This window comes from Vanessa cardui, chromosome 8, assembly GCF_905220365.1.
Source record: "Vanessa cardui chromosome 8, ilVanCard2.1, whole genome shotgun sequence".
Classification (NCBI taxonomy): Eukaryota; Metazoa; Arthropoda; class Insecta; order Lepidoptera; family Nymphalidae; genus Vanessa; species Vanessa cardui.
In genome coordinates this window covers 12,123,069-12,144,712 of record NC_061130.1, presented here as the reverse complement: position 1 = coordinate 12,144,712, position 21,644 = coordinate 12,123,069, and the positions used below count along the sequence as shown (strand labels likewise).

Sequence of the window (21,644 nt, the reverse complement as noted above, 5' to 3'; positions counted from 1 at the left end):
GAACATTGGCTTTACCACTGACACTAATTGTCAATACTTCTCTGTCAACTAGCACTTATCCTACCTTGTGGAAAAAGGCCCTTGTATTGCCTTTGTTCAAAACTGGTGATAGAGAGGATGCTAGGAATTATAGACCTATATCAATTATGTCTGTTTTTGCGAAGGTATTTGAGGTACTTTTATATCCTGTTGTTTCTTGGCACTTCCAACAATTCGTTGCACCTGAACAACATGGGTTTGTGAAAGCCCGATCCACAGCAACTAATCTTGTGTCCTTTGTTGAAGACATTACTGAAGTTCTTGATACTGGCATGTGCGTTGATACAATTTACACAGATTTCAGTAAGGCCTTCGATAAAGTTGATCATGGTGTTTTAATTACTAAACTAGAAATTATAGGTATTTCAGGCCCATTACTGGAATGGTTTCGGTCTTATCTTATCGACCGGTCTTCAATTGTTATCGTTGATGGTTATGCTTCGGAACCATTTTTTACGCAAACCGGCGTACCACAAGGTTCTCACCTGGGTCCTTTGCTGTTTAACATATTCATCAACGATATCAGTAGTTGCTTTAAATACTGTAAATGCTACTTGTTCGCTGATGATCTGAAGATTTTTAGACCTATCTCTACAGATACCGACAGAGAACTCCTACAGGAGGACTTGAATAAGCTATCCTTATGGTGTCGAAATAATGGCATGACTTTGAATGCTGAGAAGTGTCATGTAATAAAATTTTCCAGGAAAAAGACTTCTTTTGCGAGAACATATTTAATTGATGGTACAGCTCTGTCCGAAGTTCCTCACATACGTGATTTAGGAGTTATACTCGATAATAAACTTCGGTATAATATCCACATTGACAATATTGCAAACAAAGGTTTTAAGACTCTTGGCTTCTTTTTACGTAACTGCAAGCAATTTAAGAATTCACGCTCTAAATTAATTATTTATTCAGCCTTGGTACGTAGCATTTTAGAATATTGCAGTGTTGTGTGGAATCCTCACTTCAATATTTATTCACAAAGAATAGAAAGTATTCAAAAACGATTTCTTTGGCATTTGTGCTTTGATCTTAACCTAGTCAAAACTCTTAGGACATACGAAGACAGGCTTAAGTTCTTTAAACTTCATTCACTTTCGGATCGAAGACAGCTCCATGATCTCACCTTCCTGTATAAATTGGTGAATGGTGTCATTGACAGTCCCTGTTTATTGAAACAGTTAAATAATCGTGCACCGGTGAGGACACTAAGACCGTCGTCTTATACTCCATTTGTTGAAAAACCTACACGCTCACGTCAAAGACGCTACTCTCCAATTAATAGATTAATGTTGAGTTACAATGCCATCTATAAATTAACAAAAAATAATTGTACTCTTTCTACTACGTCACCCACTATAGATAAAAAGAATTTAGATAGAAAGATGGATATTGACATATTTTGTGATAACCTTGTGAAATTTAAATGTAATTTATTAAATTTTTATTCATCATATAATTCTAATTTAGAGTAATCTAATAATTATGATGGTTGTGATGCATTAACTTATTAATTTGTTATTGCCTAATATCGGAAAACCTTGTTACTCAATTATTCTTCAATTGATTTGTTTTATATTTTATTTTATTGGACATTGTAATTATTTATTTTAATATTTATTAATGATATTAAAGTACAAATTTATAAATATGCTCAATTTTATCTAATTTGTTAGGATATGTTATTATTTATTATTTTAATGTTTATGTTGATGATTTTCTTTCCTATTTTTGTTTCTTTCAATTTGTAATTTTACCTGCATGTTGTGTCTATTTTGCTTTGAAATGTGTGTAACACCTATAATTAAGATAACATTTAGATTTTAATATTAGTTGTTTTATTATGCTCTACTCGCTTTTGTTAATGTATATCTTGTTGGTGTTAATAAATAAATAAAAATAAAAAAAATAAAAAATAAATGGATGTGAACCCGCATAATATCAGGTACCCATTTGCCAGTCCACTTATAATAAAAGTTTTTATGATACCGTCTTTAAAAGGCGACGTTTGGACATACACAAAAAAAATAACCCTCAATAATCTTTAACCATATAACGTTGAAATAAATTAAGCTTGTTGTTACATTGTCTTATACTGTTCTAAAAACATATTATCTTAAATTAACAATTCCAGGCTAATTTGTTCCTAACCCCGAATGGTTAAAAGCCTAATTATATTTTTTAATTAAAAAATGCTTTAAGCGAGTAATTATTTTATTGTATCTTTTACAGACCTTGAAATTAAATATTATATCTATTCGAATTTTATTTTATTTTATAAAACAGTATAATGAAAAAACAAACGGTAGGTATATAAAAATGATGTTCGAAATAAGCATATATGTTATAAATTTATATTTATTATTTAGATAATTATTTTATCCATCGTGGCTTATGCAGTGTCACCCAACAGCATCTTTATCATGATCGCCAGGAGACTTGACGCCTTGTATTTCACTAAATGCATATCAACCATGGCCATGAAATCTCTAGAGGAACAGCGCTGCAGTAATAATAAGCAGTGTTTGTTTTATTTTATCAATATCCTGAAGTCCTAAAGTTAGAAATTCAATTAACTAAAATCTCCTATTGTCATTGCGCGTTTCTCTTTTATTTTTCTACTAATTTTTTTGCGCGGGAATAAATATTTTGTATTACGTTTTAAAGCCATACGAATGACGTTTTGAAATCGATTACATTTTTATGAAATCGGGGCAATAATAAAATATGAGTTTGTTATAATAATAATATAATGTAACTACATAAATAAATATTTCTAGCAGTACAAATCCTAGCAAAAGAGATTGTTACTAATGAAATTATCTGAAGTATGAATTATTATTAACATTGTATGAATAAGATGGTTGTAGCTATCTTCATATGGGACATACCGTAAGTCTAAAATAAAACTTGACTGACACGCTTCCACGTGTCTAGATAAAAAAATCATGTAACTTGATGAAAAATCATGTAAACAAGACAACCAAAATGATTTGTACGGGAGAACAAAATTTACAAAAGGAACCTCTAGTCCTTACAGACGAGTAGACCTCAACAGCAGTTCTCAGAAGCAGCCATTGAGTATAAGTTGAAGTGGTCCTGCAAATAATAACATGCCTTCTTATACAGATCATTTATTTAAACACCTATATGTGCATGGAAAACGTTACAATACATACAATATTATATGACTATCTACATAAACCAAACTGGTATCGAGGCAAGTGAAGTTGGAGTTGGACTCGCGCTCTTGGGGTTCCGTACAGCATTTCCCCTTTACTTGTGCTATAAGACATTTCTTCTTGCCAAATTCCACGATTCTAGGTCAACAGGAAGTACTCTCTAGGTTTTGATTCCCTTGCGAGTTTGATATCGTAAATATTATATTATGAATATAGAAATATTGTTCTGTGTTATAAAACAATACCTACATTATAGTCTCATGTATGTGTGAATGTTTGTCGTATGTGTATGTGTGACCAAATCCGAGACCGACAGATTTGAAAGTTTAGTTTGCACTGGTTATATAACATTTTCCAGAGTTATGTTAAAGCACATTATGAGTATTGTTAATAACATATTAAATTTCTTATTTGCATTTTGACCTATTAGAACCTGGTCAAATCTATTTGCAACAGCGCGAGTTTATTATAATAAAGAATTAATTCTACCTGAGTTATCTTTTCAATGAGATACTTAATTATTTTTTTATCAAATAACATACGTAGCGTTCACCATTCATAAATACTTACTTATTGTTATTATATCTTTTTTCTCGGGACTATGTATGACTATCCTTTTACAGCAGCACCTGATGAAGAAGTAAGTGCCTCCTCTAAGCCAATCCTTGCCTTAGGATGATGTCGAAATCGGGTGGAATGACGTGTACATTGTACTTGTACATCTTCATACGCCACGGCGTTGACAAGTCATAACGAATGAGTTACCTCGACCCTGTCGCCTGGGTCTATGTGTGTTTCCTAACAGATTAATATTGTTGGACGTAAGTTTGTCGACAGAATCGCATAAAATGTGCATAGGTGGCCAACGGATATGATCTAAGTTGTTCACAGTGATCTTCTAAACAAGATACAGTGAAACCTGGTTAAGTGAAACTTCAAGGGACCTGCAATGTAGTTTCACTTATAGAGTAATTCCACTAACCTATTGTCTCTGACACCCAGGGATAAATATTAGGTCGCTAGTTAATTATATGGGTGGGATAGGTAAAATTACTTAATATAATATAAATTTATTTTACTTTGGACTCTTTAGAAGTTAAAAATTTAAATAATTTCAAGAATCAAGAGCTTAACCTAACAGTTTACACATTCATTTAAAAGAACAGATATACCACGATTATGATTTTAATTATTAGTTAAGTTTTTATTATAAGTTGCAACGAAAATGATTTCACTTGAAAATTCGCATGACGTTTGCGTATTTATATTGAATTATAATTTTACCCACATTGCTTATTCGGGATCCGTAATATACACTTATCTCTTAATTTATGGCGGTCCTGAGACGTAGGGTCCGCGCCCTATCTCTTATAAACAAATCCGAACTGAATAACTCCCTTACCCTTAACTGATGTAGTGCGTTGCGGTATCAACACAAACATTTTTAAACATTCGATGTTCGCTCGAACTTCGCATTGTAGCATCGCGTGACTGTCAGAATATATACTGCAATTATTGTATCGTTAAATAACAATTATGTAAATTATAATGTTAATGACTACGTGAATATTCGGCCAAGCGATTGTCGACTAATCACAAAGGCTGACAGCGCAAATGCAAGACTTCCAGTAATGCAGTTGTTCGATATGTGGTAGTGGTCCATCAGGAGCATCTCCTGCAGATTTGCCATCTGCGATACGAGATATATTTAATTACTTACACCTACGAATAGAGAGAAAGATAGAGATGCTATTAAGAATTCCTTTTCAGAAAACTCGAATTTCTTGTTTATTGGATCACAACTGTCACGTGTGCACGTCAAATGATTTTTTTTTATGGAATAGGTTGGCGGATGAGCATATGGCCCACCTGATGGTAAGTAGTCACCATCACCCATAGACAATGACGCTGTAAGAAATATTAACTATTTCTTACATTGATAATGCGCCACCAACCTTGGGAACTAAGATGCTTTGTCCCTTGTGCCTGTAGTTGCACTGGCTCACTCACCCTTCAAACCGGAACACAACAATATGCGTACTGTTGTTTAGCGGTAGAATTTCTGATGAGTGGGTGGTACCTACCCAGGCCAATATAGGTAAGCCATATTTTTATCCAGAATTGGAGAAATATGCCGAATGCTGGACATCCCACCTTTAAATTGAATTTGAATTCATTTAGTACTGCTTCGGAACTAAAATTAGCTGTATGAATGAACTATATTATGGTTTTGTATATAGTAATAAGTTAGTACAGTCAGTTTTCGCTATCAATATTTTATTTTAACATTTTTTTATATTTATATTAGTTGAATTGTAAATAAACCTCATAAAAATATCAATAAAAGCTTTATCATATAAAGCTATTGCTACGACTATAGCAAGACTCTTTGCAACTCCGTCTGGGTAGGTACCACCTACTTTTCATATATTCTACCGCTAAATACCTTTTTAGTCTTATTGTTGTGTTCCCGTTTAAAGGGTTAGTGAGCCAGTGTAACTACAGGTTCAAGGAACATAACCTTGCACATGGACATTAGTTTCCACGGATATCTAAAGGCTGAAGGTTGCTTATTTGTCCGTAACTATGGCCTAAAAAGTCTTTATTCCAACATATATTTCTGGATTTATACCAACAACACTTATTATAGAAACCGACTCGCTCTCCTTTGATCTGGAACATATTTATAAATATTATATATACCTGAAAAAAAATGTTTGGTACTTATATAACAATTTAATATAAAACTGAAAAAAAAACTACATAAAGTTTTCTAGTACAAGTAAACAAGTTGTTTGTTAAAACTTTGCTCTTGATGTTTACAAAGCTAAAGTTATACGTTTACTCGTAAGGCTTCTTTGCTTGTTAAGAATTACATTTTGAGTCCAGTTCAAATTTAGTCGCCAGTTTGTGTGAGCTATATAAAATAAAACTGTTCCGTTAAAGACCTGATATTTACTTCACAACAGAAACGTATAAAGTTCAACTCTGTACATTGTGTCTTCTTGTATATGTTTATACACTTATTCTTTGTTGAGAACAATATAAAAAAACATTCGATCGACACATATGTATAATATTAATACATATAATAATAGTAAGAAAAAATAAAGGCACAAACGGAAACGCGACAAGAAACAAAAAGTTAAAAGCAATTTACATTCCTCTGCACCACATGCCTAAAAATAACTTGCAGAATGGAACATCCATACATTCGCTTACATTTAAATCTATTATGATTCCAGAAAAATCACTAATACCTTGACCACGATAGAATATTAGAATCCGCGGTAGCTATTTCTTCAGCGGCCAACGAATGTTCCAGCTTGAAAATTTCAAGAATGTGCTTAATATATTGAAATTTATTGCCTCGATATTCAATGCTTTCCCTGTGGAATAGATTTGCTCGTCCCCGTTTGGTTTGCAATTCACTCATTTACAATTCTATCATCAAAAATCTGTTGCATTGCTGTACTTCTGGTACTTCTCGTGATGTTATGGTAAATCTTAAATGATTTGGTCTTTCGCTATTTAAAAAATATAAATAAAAAATAATTGTCTTTTTTTTCGAAATGAGAACGTATAATGGCGTATTGATTGTAATTTGTAGAAATATATTTTAAATTCAAATTTTAGTGGAGTCATTATCCTAACAATATTTATTGAAATTATGTTTACACAATAAATGAAGTACTGCTTTTGTAATTACGTAAACTGTTCTCTGGAAAAGCCGGTATATTTTTATGTTCTAATTGACTTTCAGACTTCGTTTAAAGAGTATTTAATTTCACTAGATTGGTAAATAAGTATTATCGTTCATTTTGCTTTTAGTTCTGTGTTATTGGGTTACTAAATAATGTTTTACTACAAATTTAATTATATGAATATTGCCAATTCGATAGGTTTGTACATTTACGTTTCTCCAATATTTTTGAAGGAAATAAACATTGATTATTGATGGTTGAATGTGACATTAATTCATTAAAGCCTTGAAGATTTATTGATTTTGTTGTCGACAAGATAACGATACGACACGATAAGTGTAAAACAGCAAAAGCAATGTGGTTACTAGCGAGAACATATACTAGCGACGTCCAATATAAACAGATAAGAACAAAATAAATGCCATGTATAATAGAAGGTACATTTAAAATTTAACGGTTCACTAGAATGAAATTGAAGTATGTGGCAAATGATGCTGTCTAAAAGTGATACGATATTTCGATGAATACATATGTTTTTAGATAGTAGAGTAGACCTTTTTAATTTACCACTTTATGTCTTATCACGATGAAATTATATATCAAGTGTAGGTGTTTTTCACAGCCAAAAGCCACGGCAAATGGTGCATCTGGTCGTGTGAATGGATGGTACGGCAATTGCACTTTAATATTAAATTGAATATTAATAGTTCATAATTCACATAATTTTTCTTAAAATAAAGATTTTGGTATTTAAAACAGAAGTTATAACACTTTTTGAAATATCCGTATTATTGAGAAAGTTAATTTCTTGGAAAATCGCTATGTAACACAGTACTGAGTTTCTTGCCAGTGCCGCTCCACAGTAGAATAATAATATCCATAATATCCAAAAGAAAATATTCCAATTTAAAGTAAAATGTACAGCATATTTTTATTCCCCCCCAACGGAACCCCGTTGCACGTGAGTCTGTAAGAACTCAGCTACACTTGCTATTCAACAAGACAATCTGACATGTGAGACGGCTGTCTTGAAAGGACGGATATGGTTTTTTTTTTTTTATTTTACGTACTTTCCAAAAAATGTCGACGGCCATGCTAGTTTAGTTTAGTAGTTAGTAGACTTAGCTGGTACACAGATTTTATTAAGAAATGCTCATTATTTTTGTAATGACTTGAACTGGAATCTAACCGACCTCGTATCAGTTTATTTCGTAAATATCGTAAATATTTTTTGTTGTTTTTGTTTAGTGTTCAAAAAAAAAAACATCATATACATAATGTCCAAAAATATATTAAGTACAGATATTTTTGTATAAATTATAGCAGTACTCGTACTATGTTGTGCGAGCTATTACGATCACGCGATTTGATGTTGCCTATAAATAGGAACATATTTTTACGAGGTGTAAATTATTAGAGTTGTTTTTTTTTTATAGCTAGCATGCAACTTGTAAAAATATTTAAGCATTTACTTAACAATTGTGTGTATTGTTTTAGCTTAGCACAAGTCGTACACTTCCTTTACTGATAAGTGTGTAAATAAATTTTTTCATTATTTTATTCAATTTAATATCAAAATATACTTTATTTAAATAGGCTTTTACAAGCACTTTTGAGTCGTAATTTTATAAACTACATCAAGCAAAGCTACCACCGGTTTGGAATGTAGATGCTACCTTTTTTTCTCCCTGTAAAAACGCATTACGCGCTTCCCCCACGTGATGGAAAGTGGGGGGTGTGGAAATCCCCGGGTCCCTGGACGCCGAGTGCGCCGAGGTCTACCGAGTTTACCCACTCAAAAACCAGCGGTATCCTCTTAGTCTTTCGGCGGGCGCCACGGAATCGCTTACGTATGCTACCGAGGCGCCCTGACTGTCGGTCCGCCTATGCGGGCCTCCAACACCTAGGGGGTATTCCCGGGGTATGTAGATGCTACCTAGAAAAAGAACCAGCAAGAAACTTTTTCCAACATTTTAAATACAAATTTATGTATTGTATTGAATAAAATGTTTTATTATTATTGTTTTTTCGATTTAAGATGATTTAAGTATTACATTTCGTTTTATTGTCTTCACTGGTGACGGTTTTTGCCCAAAGGATCGAAATTGTAATTCAACGGAAATTCTTGCCACCATTCTAGGCAGCTATTTTTTAATGTTATTGCATATAATTACAGCCTTGATTTAAATAAGTATTCTATAATAAAATAAATTAATAAATTAAATAAAATAGCCTTTTATTGCTGCTTCTTTTTACAATACTTGATACATGCCTACTTTTAAATTACACTATAATAATAATAATAATAATAAAGCCATTTATTCCATATTTCAATATAACATTTCAAATGAAATTAGTAGTTTGTTAGTAGGTTTTCTTAATTTATTGTTAGTGCGGTTAGTCTCCATTGTGTGAAATATGGACCCCTTTTTGGGTAAAGGCCTCCTCCAGTTTTTTCCACGTCTCTCTGTCCTTGCTTACTGTTAGCCAGTCGCTCCCTGTGACATTGGTGATATCATCAGCCCACCGTTTTCTTGGTCTACCAACACTTCTCTTTCCCCCAGGGCCGTTCCATCTTGTGGTCTCAATAGTCCATCTTTTGTCAGTATATCGTGAGATATGTCCAGCCCACTTCCACTTAAGTGTGAGTGCATGTTTCAGAGCATCGGTGATTTTGGTTTTTTGTCTGATAGTTTCGTTCCTCACTTTATGTATTTTTCTGATTTTCAACATACTCCTTTCCATTGCTGTTTGGGTGGATTTGATTTTCTGCTTTGCTTTGTTTGTGAATACCCATGTTTCGCATCCATATAATAAGCATGGCAAGAGGCAAGTATCAAATACGATTTTTTTTAAATGCAATCCATAATGACCTTTTAGAATTTCTTTCTGAGACCAACATTTTTTCCATGTAACATTAATTCTCCTTGTTATTTCTTCTTCGTTGCTAGTCCTGTTGAATGATACTTGTTTACCCAGATATATATAGTCTTGGACATATTCTATGTAGTCTCCTTTTATTATGATAGGTCGCTCATAACTGTTAGTCATTATCTTTGTTTTATTTAAGTTCATTTCTAAACCAATTTTTGAGCTTTCATGATCCAGTGTCCTCATCATTTCTTCAATGTCCCTTGGAGTTTCGGCAATTATAGCTATGTCATCAGCGAATCTTAGGTGGTTTAGATATTTTCCGTTTACTAGCACCCCTTTGTTTGACCAGTCTAACTTTCGAAATATGGTTTCGAGTACCGCAATAAAGAGTTTCGGCGATAAAGGATCTCCCTGCCTGACACCTCTTTCTATTTTTATTACGTCACCTCTAGTTTCTAGTTTTATTCTACTTATGCTATTTGTATAGATATTTTTTAAGATGTTGATGTATTTTTGGTGCACATCTGAGCATTGTAATGCATTCCAAATTGAGTAGTGGCTAATGCTATGAAATGCTTTGCTGTAGTCTATGAAGGCCACATACAGGGGTCTATTAAATTACACTATATCTAAACTATATATATAGTTTAAGTATTCTATAAAACATATTAAATTTATGTTATAATTTAACTCGTTACATATAAGGATCTAACTACTGACTTAAGTCGTTAAAGTTCAAATAGGCTTTATATAAAAAATAGTATCCACTAAATAATTAACAAGATTATTCATTTGCTTTTATACCAATGATTGCGAGTTCAAACCGAGACACTCACCGATGAATTTTCATACAATTAATTTGTGTTTATAATTCATCTCATCTTCATCATACGGTGAAGGAAAAAATCATGGGAAAATCTGCAAGTGTCTTATTTCAACGAAATTCTGCCATAAGTGTGTATATACCTATTCGTATTGGAGCAGCGTGGAAAAACCTTCTATATAGACACGATGTGATACAGTATCTTACAAAAAATAAGAAATTAGTTATTCTTTAGTGCCAAGGTCTGTTGACGAAGGGGAATTAACAACAGGTGGCTCATTTGCCAGTCTAGCTAGTCTATACCTGTTTCAAAAAAGCAAAAATAAATTCTTGTCATCAAGGTTAAACATAAACAACGAGCCCTTATCATCTGATAAAACAAAAATTCTAATTTCTAAATTTCGGATTACAAAATGTACCTATTTAATACAATAACAATTATAATCTGATGACATCAAGTGTATTTATTTGAAACAATAAGAAGAAAGCTTAAAATAAACAAGTTGGAAATCTCAATAATTGTCCAATAATCTCTAAAGGAGTAATGTGCATGACGATCATTTTATTGTCGTCCTTACCGATTCCGGTCGCGGCAGCAATCTCAAGAGACACTAGCCAACTACGCAATTCGTGTCGTACTGCACAGGTGTGTGCGCAATCTCATCTGCATGTGCAATATTATGAGGAAGAATATAATAATGAGTATGGTGATGAACATAATGATAATGAATATAATGATGATGTATATGATACACTATATACACTAGCCAACTACGCAATTCGTGTCGTACTGCACAGGTGTGTGCGCAATCTGTGGTTTATCAAATCGGATAAAATGGTTAGGTTTATCCAGAGCATGTTCACAGACTGCAGACTTAGAAGAACGCCTATTTTTGACATCTCCTTTGACTATTGCGGTGTTAAACAAAGGCCTAAATTTTGCACCGGCTCCATCCAAAATACCGTTTGAAGACATTATTTGCAATGTGGAGGAGTGTCTTTTCAAAAATAACATCACAAAGGAAGACTCGGAAGCTATTCGACAGGACATTTCGAGTGTTTTACGTCGAAGCCGGCCACCGAAAAGAAACCTTACTCGTGATGAATCTATTGCACTGAAGAACTTACGCAACAATAAAGACATTACAGTCCTCCGAGCAGATAAGGGAAACGCGACCGTTGTGATGGATACGTGTGATTATAACCAGAAAATTTCCGCGATTTTATCGGATGTAAAAACTTATAAAAAAGTAACTAAAGACCCTACTAATAACATTCTTAAAAAGACATCCGCATTAATATCAAAACATCAAGAAAAACTAAATCTGGATAAAAAATCACTCGTGCCTACATGTGCAAAGCCTCCAAAACTTTATGGGTTACCTAAGATCCATAAAACTGGTGCTCCGCTGCGTCCTATTGTAAGCCAAATCGATACACCAACATATAGATTGACTCAACACATAGCAAGGACATTATCACCCCTCCGAGGACACACTGCGGCGTATGTCAAGGATTCTTACCAGTTTGTTGGTGAAATCAAAGACCTTAAATTAACCAACAACGAGACAATGGTTAGTTTTGATGTCCAGTCATTGTTTACCTGCTTACCCATACAAGACTGCATCGAAATTGTCAAGAGGAAACTACAAACACACAACATGCCTATTGAATATGCAGAGCTGTTACATCACTGCCTCACATCTGGTTATTTATTGTGGAATGATGAATTCTATGTACAAGTTGACGGGGTAGCCATGGGTTCTCCAGTATCCCCCGTGGTCGCCGATTTATTCATGGAAGACCTGGAGGAGAGGGCTCTTCGCTCCGGACCTATAACACCTAGGTTTTATAAACGGTACGTAGATGACACTTTCACAATATTACCTGGTGATCTGACATCTGCATTTTTAGTACATCTTAATTCTATAAATAAAAACATTCAATTTACTATGGAATTAGAGGCAAATAATTCTTTAGCTTTCCTTGACATCCTTATTATCAAGAATCCTGACAATACATTAAGTCACACAGTTTATAGGAAACCCACACACACCAACAAATACCTCAATGGTGACTCGCACCACCACCCTAGCCAGTTAGCTACCGTTGGCAAATCTTTGTTTCAGAGAGCCCACCATCTCTGCGATGCTGAACACCTAGAGGACGAGCTACGTCAGGTCAAGCTTGCACTCCACCAGAACAAGCTGCCCGTGCCTCGCCAGCATCGCAGAAGCCGTATCAAGCCACCCACAGTTGAGCGACAACCTGCATTTCTACCATATGTGAAGGGAGTTACAGACAGGATTGGCAACATCTTGAAGCGAGCTTCAATTAAAACCGTTTACAAGCCTCATAAGAAAGTGAGCCAGTTCTTGAGACCTATCAAGAGTAATATTCCTTTACAAACTGCAGGAGTATATAAACTCGAATGTGAGTGTGGTTTATCTTACATAGGCCAAACAAAGAGAAGTATCGGTACCAGGGTCAAGGAACATATAGGAGATGTCAAAAATAGGCGTTCTTCTAAGTCTGCAGTCTGTGAACATGCTCTGGATAAACCTAACCATTTTATCCGATTTGATAAACCACAGATCCTCGCTAGAGAACACACATTCATTCCTAGAATGATACGCGAGGCTATTGAAATTCAAAAACATCCGAACTTCAATAGAGAAGATGGTTGGAGACTTTCTAACACCTGGGATCCACTTATTAAAAATTTAAAATCCCAAATCCAACAGACTGCAAGACCTAAAGATACAGTTAGTGCCTTCTGCGTGCAACCGGAACGTTACTCAAGATATCAATTGAGAAATCGTTGGCGGTAGTTGTTAATAATATTTCCTTTGTTCTTCATATAGACAAATGTCATCTTAGTCTGCCCGTGACCACGAACACTGCAAAGTGCTCGAAACGTCGGGATGTTTAAAAATAATTAATATACGCGATTCATCCGTTATAAATAGTTTTATTTAAATGCATGTGCAATATTATGAGGAAGAATATAATAATGAGTATGGTGATGAACATAATGATAATGAATATAATGATGATGTATATGATGACAACGAATATAATGACAATGATCATTACATTTTGACCTATTTTGGTCATAGCGGTTACTGTCAAGGGAAGGGACACAATACACAGGACTTATTTTATATACAACGCAAGTCCAAGAGTACGAAAAGTGTTACGCCCAAGACCAATTGATTTACGTGCTTCCCGATGAACGGGAGTATACACACATACATGCCTTCAACTTTAAGAGACCGGGCTGGTCATCATCATCATCATCATCATCAGCCCGTACCCGTCCACTGCTGGACATAGGCCTCCCCAAGTGCACGCCACTGTGGTCTTTCTCCGGCTACTCGCATCCAGCTCCTGCCTGCCTGCCGGGCTGGTATTGAGTAGCTATTGACTACAAAAATATATTTTTTCACTGGCCTGACATGGGTTTGAACCTAGGATCTTGCTAAAAATATGATCATAGATGTACCACTGTTACGAAATAGTAAGAGTAATTTTAGTATTAGTTAAAAAAGATCTGACGGCTTCTTCTTTCGATCAAACTTCAAATTGTAACCAAATTGTTTTAATATATATATAATCTATCATTAAAACTTTGTTTAACGTTTATACGAAGGCTGCTATGGCAACAGACAAATCAATGAGCGGATATACTGATGGACTAGATTACAATTTGAAAGTGAGCTTATCATTGAGTAGTCTTTCCGAATAGTAACAAAACATCTAAGTATAACAAACAAGTAATTCGCTGTAAATTACAGTATTAATAAACTAACGTATTTACAAACATTAGCAGTTTCGCCCGCGGCTTCGGCCGCGTTTTAGTGGGTTGGTTGTCATGTGTTAGGAGAAAAAAGTAGCCTATGTCCATCTTTAGACTCTAAATTTGCTTTACACCAAATTTCATCAAATTCGATTCAGCGGTTTGGTAGTGGAAGAGCGACAAATAGACAGACAGAGCTATTTTCACATTTATAATATCAATATACGATCAATTATGGTCCGGGAGGTAGAGTTGCATTTTCGGCAGTGATTTTACGCTGACTGTTTGCCTTATTTTTCTATTTATCTCGAAATACTTATAACTGAACCAATCGTCAGTTGGCTAACCGCGGTGGGTTTGGAATTGGGAGGTTGCAGAAGAGTGAAAAAAATAAATAATTAAGTAAGAGTTCGCCAGCTCAAACTTTTTCCATGAATAGTTTATATTATACTGAGCTGGAAAAAAATCGTCCGCTGCATCGTCGAGACCCCCCCCCCCCCCCCCCGCCGCGCTGACGATTTTTTTTGTGTCAGCTGGTCGCTTGAACTTATAATAAAAAATATATAGTCATAGTAGGCCGGATGAAAGTGAACTACATGGTTGTTTAAATAATTAAAATTACGAAAATAACAATAAGCTGCGTGTAGCATTGGAAAGACCGTCAGCTGACGCAGTAAAGATTATTCTAGCAATGGACAGAATCTTTCTCGATATATTTTTGTTTCGTTTCATTTGTAACAAAATAGACGATATGAAATAAAATCGAGTGTAAAATAAAATGAACCCAAAATAAAATGAATTTATATTACATAAACAAAGTCGAAATATAGAAATAAAAAGATCGCAAAAGTTATTCGTTGTCAAAGGTATCGCTTTCGTCATCATTCTCTGACGAATAATCATCCGAACTGTCCTGCTGAAAATCGTTTCCTTCGTCTTGATTAAACTGAACTGTGAATGCAACATGTGAACAGCGAGATGTCAATGATTAAAATTAGGCTACTAGAAAGCTGAAAGAAAGTGTCACCGGCAAAAATTCCATACCGCCAATATTTTCCGTGCTATCCGTTATACTGGTGACTAATGATACTTGATCTCCTTCAAACTGTTGGAAGACATATTCGTCTTCGTTTTCATCCCATTCCCAGTCCGTATTAATCAATTGGAGTCAAGAGATCGGATCGGAGAAGGAGATCAATCTACATTATACAGTGTATAGCTAATAATACTCCAAATTTCAAGGTCTGGAATCAATACACGATGTAGTTAAATAAAATTTATTGGGTATTTGGGTAAATAGTCAATTGTAATGTTTACATTCTCGTACCTCAAATATTACATAAAGTGCTTTTAGATTGTATTCGGTTTGCTATCCCATAGAACCAAAAAAGGGATATAATATAGTTAATGTTTAGTTAATGTGTTACTATTATTTTCGTATATACTAGTACAATATACTATTATAGTACACTCGTGCACAACGCCAGTGTTTGGCTAAATCGCTCATGGTCGCAGTCATTATCATCACCATAATAACAGAGCATATTTCCTTCATTACGTAACAACCCATTAAACATCGCTAATGTTTCCCTGATGCGAAGGAATACAAAAAAAATGTATTCAAATAAAACAAATTGTTTATAACCATTTTTAAATCTATAAATTCTATTATGTCAAAACACTATCTATAATTATGTAAACAAGAATATGTTCTAAGTACATGGTAAAATAATTAATTATCAAAAAAATAATGAAGGATTCTCTTTGGAAGTCCTAAGAGGACCGGGATTGCTTTTTACGTTTAAATTACATTTTATAGAAGAAAAATCTTATATTTCAGTAAATGTTGTTGTCGAGGCAAAATAAATCTAATTTAAAAGATATATACTGGATAGCTACAGCTAACGACGATTCTATCATATAATTAAAATTAATAGACATTTTAATAATAGTGGTTTTAATTAAATAAACGCATTATTAAATTCCAATGTTTTTTTTAAATAAATATACATGAACAATAATATATAATTACTCTTTATTTGTTATTTTCAAAGTCGTAGTTGAAAGTTTGTAGTGTTCTATATGATGCCAATCATAATTATATGTTACTAAGCACTGTAGTCTGGAACATTAGTACTCAACTGACATATATAATAATATGGTTTTAGTGATGTTATCATTATATATAAATTATGATATAGGTATATTGGTATATCCATCCATCCATCAGCCCATTTCCGTCCACTGCTGGACATAGGCCTCTTCCATTGCACGCCACTGAGATCGTTCTTGGGCTACTCGCATCCAGCTCCTGCCAACCGTCTTGCGTAAGTCGTCACACCACCGTGCCCGAGGACGTCCTACACTACGTTTGCCGAGACGCGGTCTCCACTCTAGAACACGTTTCCCCCAACGGTTATCGGTTCTGCGATTATATAGTTATCGGTTATTGGTATATAGTTTTAACGTGAAAATACTAGCGTAGGTTTTGTTTCCAAAACCTACAGACCGTTCTCCCGATTCCCAATTTTCCTAATTTCCCCAATTCGAATCCCAATTTGAATTAAAAATACTTACAATATAAGTATCAAATTTGTGTAAATGTAACACAAGCATACCGTCACATAGGAAATGAAAATATTTATTGTATTAAAAAAAATAATATATCTAATTTAGCCTCAAAAATGTCATAAACAAACTGTTTTATTGAAATTGTTATAAATTTTTAACATTTTTGTCCTCAGTTGAGAGCATGGAAGACGTTTGGGTAGAGCTCCGAGCGCCACGGTTTGTGGTGCACGGCCACAGCGCTGTGATGCGCTGCGAACACAACGTTGACCCCCAAACTTTGTATAAGGTAAGCTTGTCGTTATTAATACACTTAAAAAAACTACGAAAACAATGATATTATGACTCCCCTTATAACATACCTACAAACGAGCCGTAAAGAGGAACCTTTGCTTGTTGGCATGGCGAGGGCGACTAGTGCAGCACATTCTTACTGGGTGTACTTTGGTTCCATTTCCACAAACTATCAGGTAGAGTGGAGTCATATTATGAAGTCTACTCGGATCGAATAAAAAAAATATTATGAAAGGATAAACAAAGACGTCCATTGCCACAGAACCTACCGCTACTTAAAATAAACTTACAATTTCCTCGCCGTAGCTCGCGTATGCTACATCGCCTCTACAGAAGTGACGTAACAAGCCCGTACGCTACGTTTTGTCTACAGATGTGAATCGCGCGCTGAGCATATCACCTCCTTCAATTTGAAAACAAATTCGAAACAACATTCAAGATATGCTCAGTAGGATTATTCTCTCTTCTAATTTTATTTTTACATAAATAAAAACCGGTTGACCACTAGACGGAATGCTATTCAATCAACTTATACTTTGAAAGTGAATTGATATTTGAATATCATAAATAAAATCAACAATGTATCATTGTACGTAATGGAAAAATTATGAATCAGAAGATTATATTAAATAGCGCGGATGGAGAAGTTTATTTTATATTTATTTATTCATTAATTCACCAAAGTTCATTTTATTAAATTCACACTGCAAACGTTTGTATAAATGATAGCGTAGCACCTTGAGATTCCAAATAACTTAAGTGAATAGGAAAGGCACGAAGAAAGAAAGAAAAATGATTATTATTGAATTATTATTGAAAAACATTCATTACTTCAATGTAGACACAAAAATGTGATTTTAACTTAAATTGAACTGTTTAGTGATTCTTGTTTGTTCTTGTTTTTTTATGTACTTAATAAATATAAAAGATCTCTCTTAAAAAACATTAAGATAGTGACTTCCAAACGCGCTTAGCGTAAACTGTAAATTATTTTGCATAAAACGTAGTTTTGTATGTGGGAATCTCAAAATGTTTTAGCTACACAAGAACATAAAACTCCTCTACTTTAGACGAAAACTGAAAGCGCTTTCATAAATATTTTGTGGACAAATTATTCAGAATATTATAAAGTATATGAATTTTAAACTAATTTTGAAAGTTCTAACTCCAATGTTCTAAGGCTTGTGGCTTGCCTTAAATATATCTCATCAGTGGACAAAATCGGGAGACAAAACCTATATGATTCTGATAAAATAATAATCTCAGCAAGGCCTTAGTTTAATGATAGATAATGAATTAATTAACGAGAAGTTACAAGTTACGTAAGAGTTCCAGTAAAAATCAATAGACTACCTGATTATTTACAAACAGATATAAATAATCTGTATCAGCGCGTAAAATAAAAAAGGTAGATTTTGAATTATCAATAATAAAGCAAGTGTTACACTTCCATATTGAATAAAGATTTTTGAATTTGACTTCAACTCCAATCAAATCAAATCTACACGTGAATCTATATAGTCAGCGAAATCACCTATTTGGATGAGATAGACGTGTACAAATTCGAATTTAAACTTTTGACGATGTTAAAAGTCTGCCAGCTAAAATCGGAAAAATTGATTATGTAATAAAATAGATTATAGAAACTATTTTTTTTTTTAATTTGATCCTGGAAAAATAATCACTTCAAAAACTAGATTTTGTAGATCCGTTGGTACTTGACCTACAGAAAATCAACCGTCAAAACATATTAAACTTCGATAAATATTAGTTTACCAATTTAGTGTTTAATAGACTAACTAAGACTTAGTGTGATAAAACGGTAACAAAGGCGACCATAGAACAAAAAAAGAGTCAATGAATTAACGTGCTTTCCAAGAATGTATTATTATAAACACCCTCAGTGTTTACTGACAAATATATTGTAAGGAGTGTCATGCACACCATCCTACCTGCTACAGGCTATATAAGGTGTGCGATTCCAAGACTAGAGCCCACTTACCATCTCGCGCTAGACGGTCGTCGTGCTGTCGAAACGTGAGATAATTTGTATTTCGCTAATTGTTATTATTGTCAGCCATTTAGTGTAATAAAAGTTATGATCAAATTTATTTCGATAAATCATAAAATAAACGATTTTTGTCGGTAGATTGTTTTAAATAAATTACCACTACTGATTCTTTTACTATGATATATTTTGATAGAAAAACTCTATATATTTTATTAGTGTGACAAAGGAACCCCGGCTCGCCTTATCTTCATCCAGACACCAGCAAAGTATACACTATGATGTAGATCGTATCTCGCTAGTCGATATCAGAATAGATGAAGACGCGTTTATTGCTAGTGAAGCGTAAAAGTTGTAACGGGGTAGAAAATGAAATGCGTGATAAAAACCTGCCGACAGACAACGTTCACACTACGCATTACTTACATTGAAAAGGCAACATGTTTATTAAATAAATAAATATTAGACACCATCACATACATTACTCTGATCCCAATATAAGTAGCTAAAGCACTAGTGTTATGGAAAATCAGAAGTAGCGATAGTACCAAAAACACGCAGACCCAAGACAACATAGTAAGCCGATCAACTTTGCCTACATCGACACATGAATACCCATGTAATACTCGACCAGAGTAGTACCACATTTTTATTTTTTTATAAATAAAAAAATGGTAAGCAATTACAGACAAAGACATAATTTGTCTATGTCTAGTTTATAAATAGATAGCTTTAACAAATTATATAATGATTATAAAAGGGAATAAAAAAATATATTAAAACAAGAGATAATAAAAATTTATTTTGATAAATCTGTTTGATAATAATAGCCTTAAAAATAGAATAAAGGATTAGAATAAAATAGATAGAATTAAAGCTAGCAATCACCATAAAATGTACATATTATGTAAGGTTATTTTTATATATTTATAAATATATAAGCGAAACGTCACTCATAGTGAAGTCTATGATTCACATAACACAGCATATTTTCAAATTTACTTAATATTTTCACATAATTAAGAAATTTAGTATATTCAATCCTTCCACGACCTAGAAACTCACCAAGATTTTTGAAAATATCAGTTTTAAATGGTAAAATGTGAAGTATCTTTACTTCATATTTTACGGACAACTACTTGGTAGATACACTCAGCTAGCGCACAGCCGAATGTTAATTAAAAATAAAAAATGAAACTAATTAAACTCAAAATAATTATTTGTCAGTCAAACTTCATCATCCCTTTAAACTTATTTTTTGTTTCCTCAAAAGTAAATAAGCTCCAGGCTACTACCTGAGTTTAGTAAGACATTTACAAACTTACTTATTTTTAATTAAAAGTATACATCAACGTATAAATGTTTAAAAAATAAATTTTAGCGTTGGAATTTATTTTAATAATATTGAAACAATTCCTGTACTGATTAATGATTATCTCCTCTTATGGAGGAGAGGCCGTGTTACAGAATACACGTATTACGTCAGAAGTTTATCTGCACGTCATGTAAATTTCCTAACGAGTTTTTCCTTAAATAACGACCTCAAGATGGATAACAAATAAAAAACTTATCGCTTCAATGTAAATGTCGTTATTCAATATGAAATTAGGAACTAATTGATATTAAAAATTAAATAAAAATTCGAATATCTTGTCACTTTTTTTTTATTTCCCCTCATAAGTTGCTTTGCGCTGTAATAATATCTTATATATTAGTAGCGTGAGCCGCTTTTTATCCCAGTGATGATGGGATGATAGCTGCACATATAAAATAGTAAGTCTCATTTTAAAAAGAAAAATAAAGAAGATCCTTAATTGCAATTTGCTAAATTGTTACAATACAAATAATTAATTTTAGAGAGCGGAAAAAGGATACTGCGGATAGCGGCTATAGTTACTACGGCTGTATAAGAAAAAAAATAAAAACGTAAATTGTCATCGACGAAGTCCAATTCTAACTGAAGTAATGAAATTATTTGTATAAAAATATCATTTTTATGGAAGGTTTCATTGTTTTGACGCCAAAAGTAAATGAGTGGTTTGCAGTGTATACATAATAAATCAAAACAAAACCAGTCATAGATTTGGAAATTTCTTAAAAAATATTTTGAATAAACACGAAGAATCGCGGGCAACTCACAGGTTTATATATAATATTGTACGGATAACATGTTTTGTTTATTGGAATTCATTTGAAATAACTCGATACGACCAGTTTTCACTTTGTCGTTTTTAGATAGCTGACAATTATTTAAATTTAGCGGTTTGTATAAACCGACAACAGTTGAAAATTAAAATATGAAACATTCCAATGAAACTTGAAAAACGGAAACATAATTATGTTGAAT

General features: G+C 33.4%; 1 protein-coding gene across 1 annotated transcript in view; it reads left to right on the top strand.

The window, feature by feature from the left end:
• Window positions 1–21,644, top strand: part of LOC124532032 — a 140,948-nt gene that overhangs the window by 83,160 nt on the left and 36,144 nt on the right. The window contains exon 3 of the mRNA XM_047106658.1: window positions 17,172–17,284. Within this exon, the coding sequence (XP_046962614.1) occupies window positions 17,172–17,284 (113 nt within the window). The remainder of the gene's footprint in view (window positions 1–17,171; window positions 17,285–21,644) is intronic.